At 37.3% G+C, this 1,743-nt stretch overlaps 1 protein-coding gene across 1 annotated transcript; it reads right to left on the bottom strand.

Moving 5' to 3' along the window:
• LOC109950795 (uncharacterized mitochondrial protein AtMg00810-like) lies at positions 334-1,503 on the bottom strand. The gene has a single exon (XM_020570920.1). The coding sequence runs from the start codon at positions 1,501-1,503 to the stop codon at positions 334-336; it is 1,170 nt and encodes a 389-aa protein (XP_020426509.1).

Raw genomic sequence — 1,743 nt, 5'->3', positions numbered from 1 at the left:
TAATGTTTTAATCAATTGAATTTTCTCAATCTTAATTGTTCTTGTCAAATTATGATGCTGTTAAGAAGAATAATTCTCGGTTGTTACAAGCTTAAAGGCTAAGTATTTATAAAGATATTACTGATAACAGAAGAGGTATTGGAAAATAAAGGAAGAAGAAGACTGAAAAACAGAGAGAATATACTGAGATTTTTCTGTATGATTATTCACTGAATGAATATTACAATGCACAGTTCAGCTTATATACAATTGTAACTAACAGCCATGCTTAACAGACTAACACGTGAATAGCATGTGGGTATTCTAACAATACTAAGCTAATGTGTTCATCTATCATTCCCCCTCAAATCCAGCTAGGTTCCCAAGCCATAAATTACCACAATGCTTTGTGAAGAGTGGACTGTGTAACCCTTTTGTAAATATGTCTGCAACCTGTTCATCTGTTGGAATATACTGCATGGAGAGATCTCTTCTTTGTACTCTTTCTCTAACAAAATGAAAGTCTATATCAAGATGTTTGATCCGTGAGTGATACACAGGATTAGAACTCAATGCTAGAGCAGAAAGGTTGTCACAATGTATAGTAGGAGGCTGAGGGAGAAACACTTTCAAATCAAGCAAAACTTGTCTGATCCATGCCAAATCTGCTGCTGTATGAGCTAATGCTCTGTATTCTGCTTCGGTTGAACTCCTGGAGACTGAGTTCTGTTTCTTAGATTGCCAAGAGATAGGACTATGGCCTAAGAAAGCCACAAAACCAGTGGTAGATCGTCTAGTGCTTATATCTGCTGCCCAATCTGCATCACTGTAAGCATTAAGTTCCCAAGCACCACTAGTAAAGGTAAGTCCATGATCCAAGGTACCTTGAAGATAGCGTAAAATCTTCTTAACTAACTGAAAATGTAACTCTGAAGGAGTTGTCATAAACTGACATACTGTGTTAACAGCATAAAAGATTTCAGGTTTGGTAAATGTTAAATACTGTAATGCACCAACAATGCTTCTGTAGATTGTAGGATCAGTCAAAGCATCACCTTCAGTCTTTAACAATTGACCATGTGGTTTACAAGGGGTAGGACAAGATCGGCATGAACTCAGACCAGCCTTAGCAAGCAAATCTTTGGCATATTTAGCCTGGTTAACAAAAATATCTCCAGCTGTATTATAAGAAATCTGTAATCCTAAGAAATATTTCAACTTCCCCATATCTTTCATATCAAAAGCTGAGCTTAATTCATCAACAACTTCTTGCACCAAAGCCACCTTTGAGCCAGTCAATATTATATCATCCACGTATAAGAGAAGGATCACAATATCTGAACCTAGATGCTTCACAAATAAGCTAGGGTCAGAGTGAGATGATGCAAAACCAATGGCTGGAAGATAACCTGTGAATTTGGCATTCCAAGCCCTTGGAGCTTGCTTAAGACCATAAAGAGACTTTCGTAACTTGCAAACATAACTGAGATGTTTTGGATCCTCAAAACCTTGTGGCTGACGCATATAGACTTCTTCCTCAAGATCACCGTCTAAAAACGCGTTCTTAACATCAAGTTGACGAAGTGACCGTCGATCTTATATCTAGCCAAAGTACCATCTGAGTTTTTCTTAATTCGATATACCTATCGACATCCAATAATATTTTTATGAACTGGCTTAGGAACTAACTCCCAAATACCCTGAGCATGTAATGCCTCAATTTCATCCTTCATAGCTTGAATCCAAAGAACAGATTGAGAAGCA

This window comes from Prunus persica, chromosome G8 (genome assembly GCF_000346465.2).
Source record: "Prunus persica cultivar Lovell chromosome G8, Prunus_persica_NCBIv2, whole genome shotgun sequence".
NCBI lineage: Eukaryota > Viridiplantae > Streptophyta > Magnoliopsida > Rosales > Rosaceae > Prunus > Prunus persica.
This window is presented reverse-complemented; position numbering and strand designations above follow the sequence as displayed.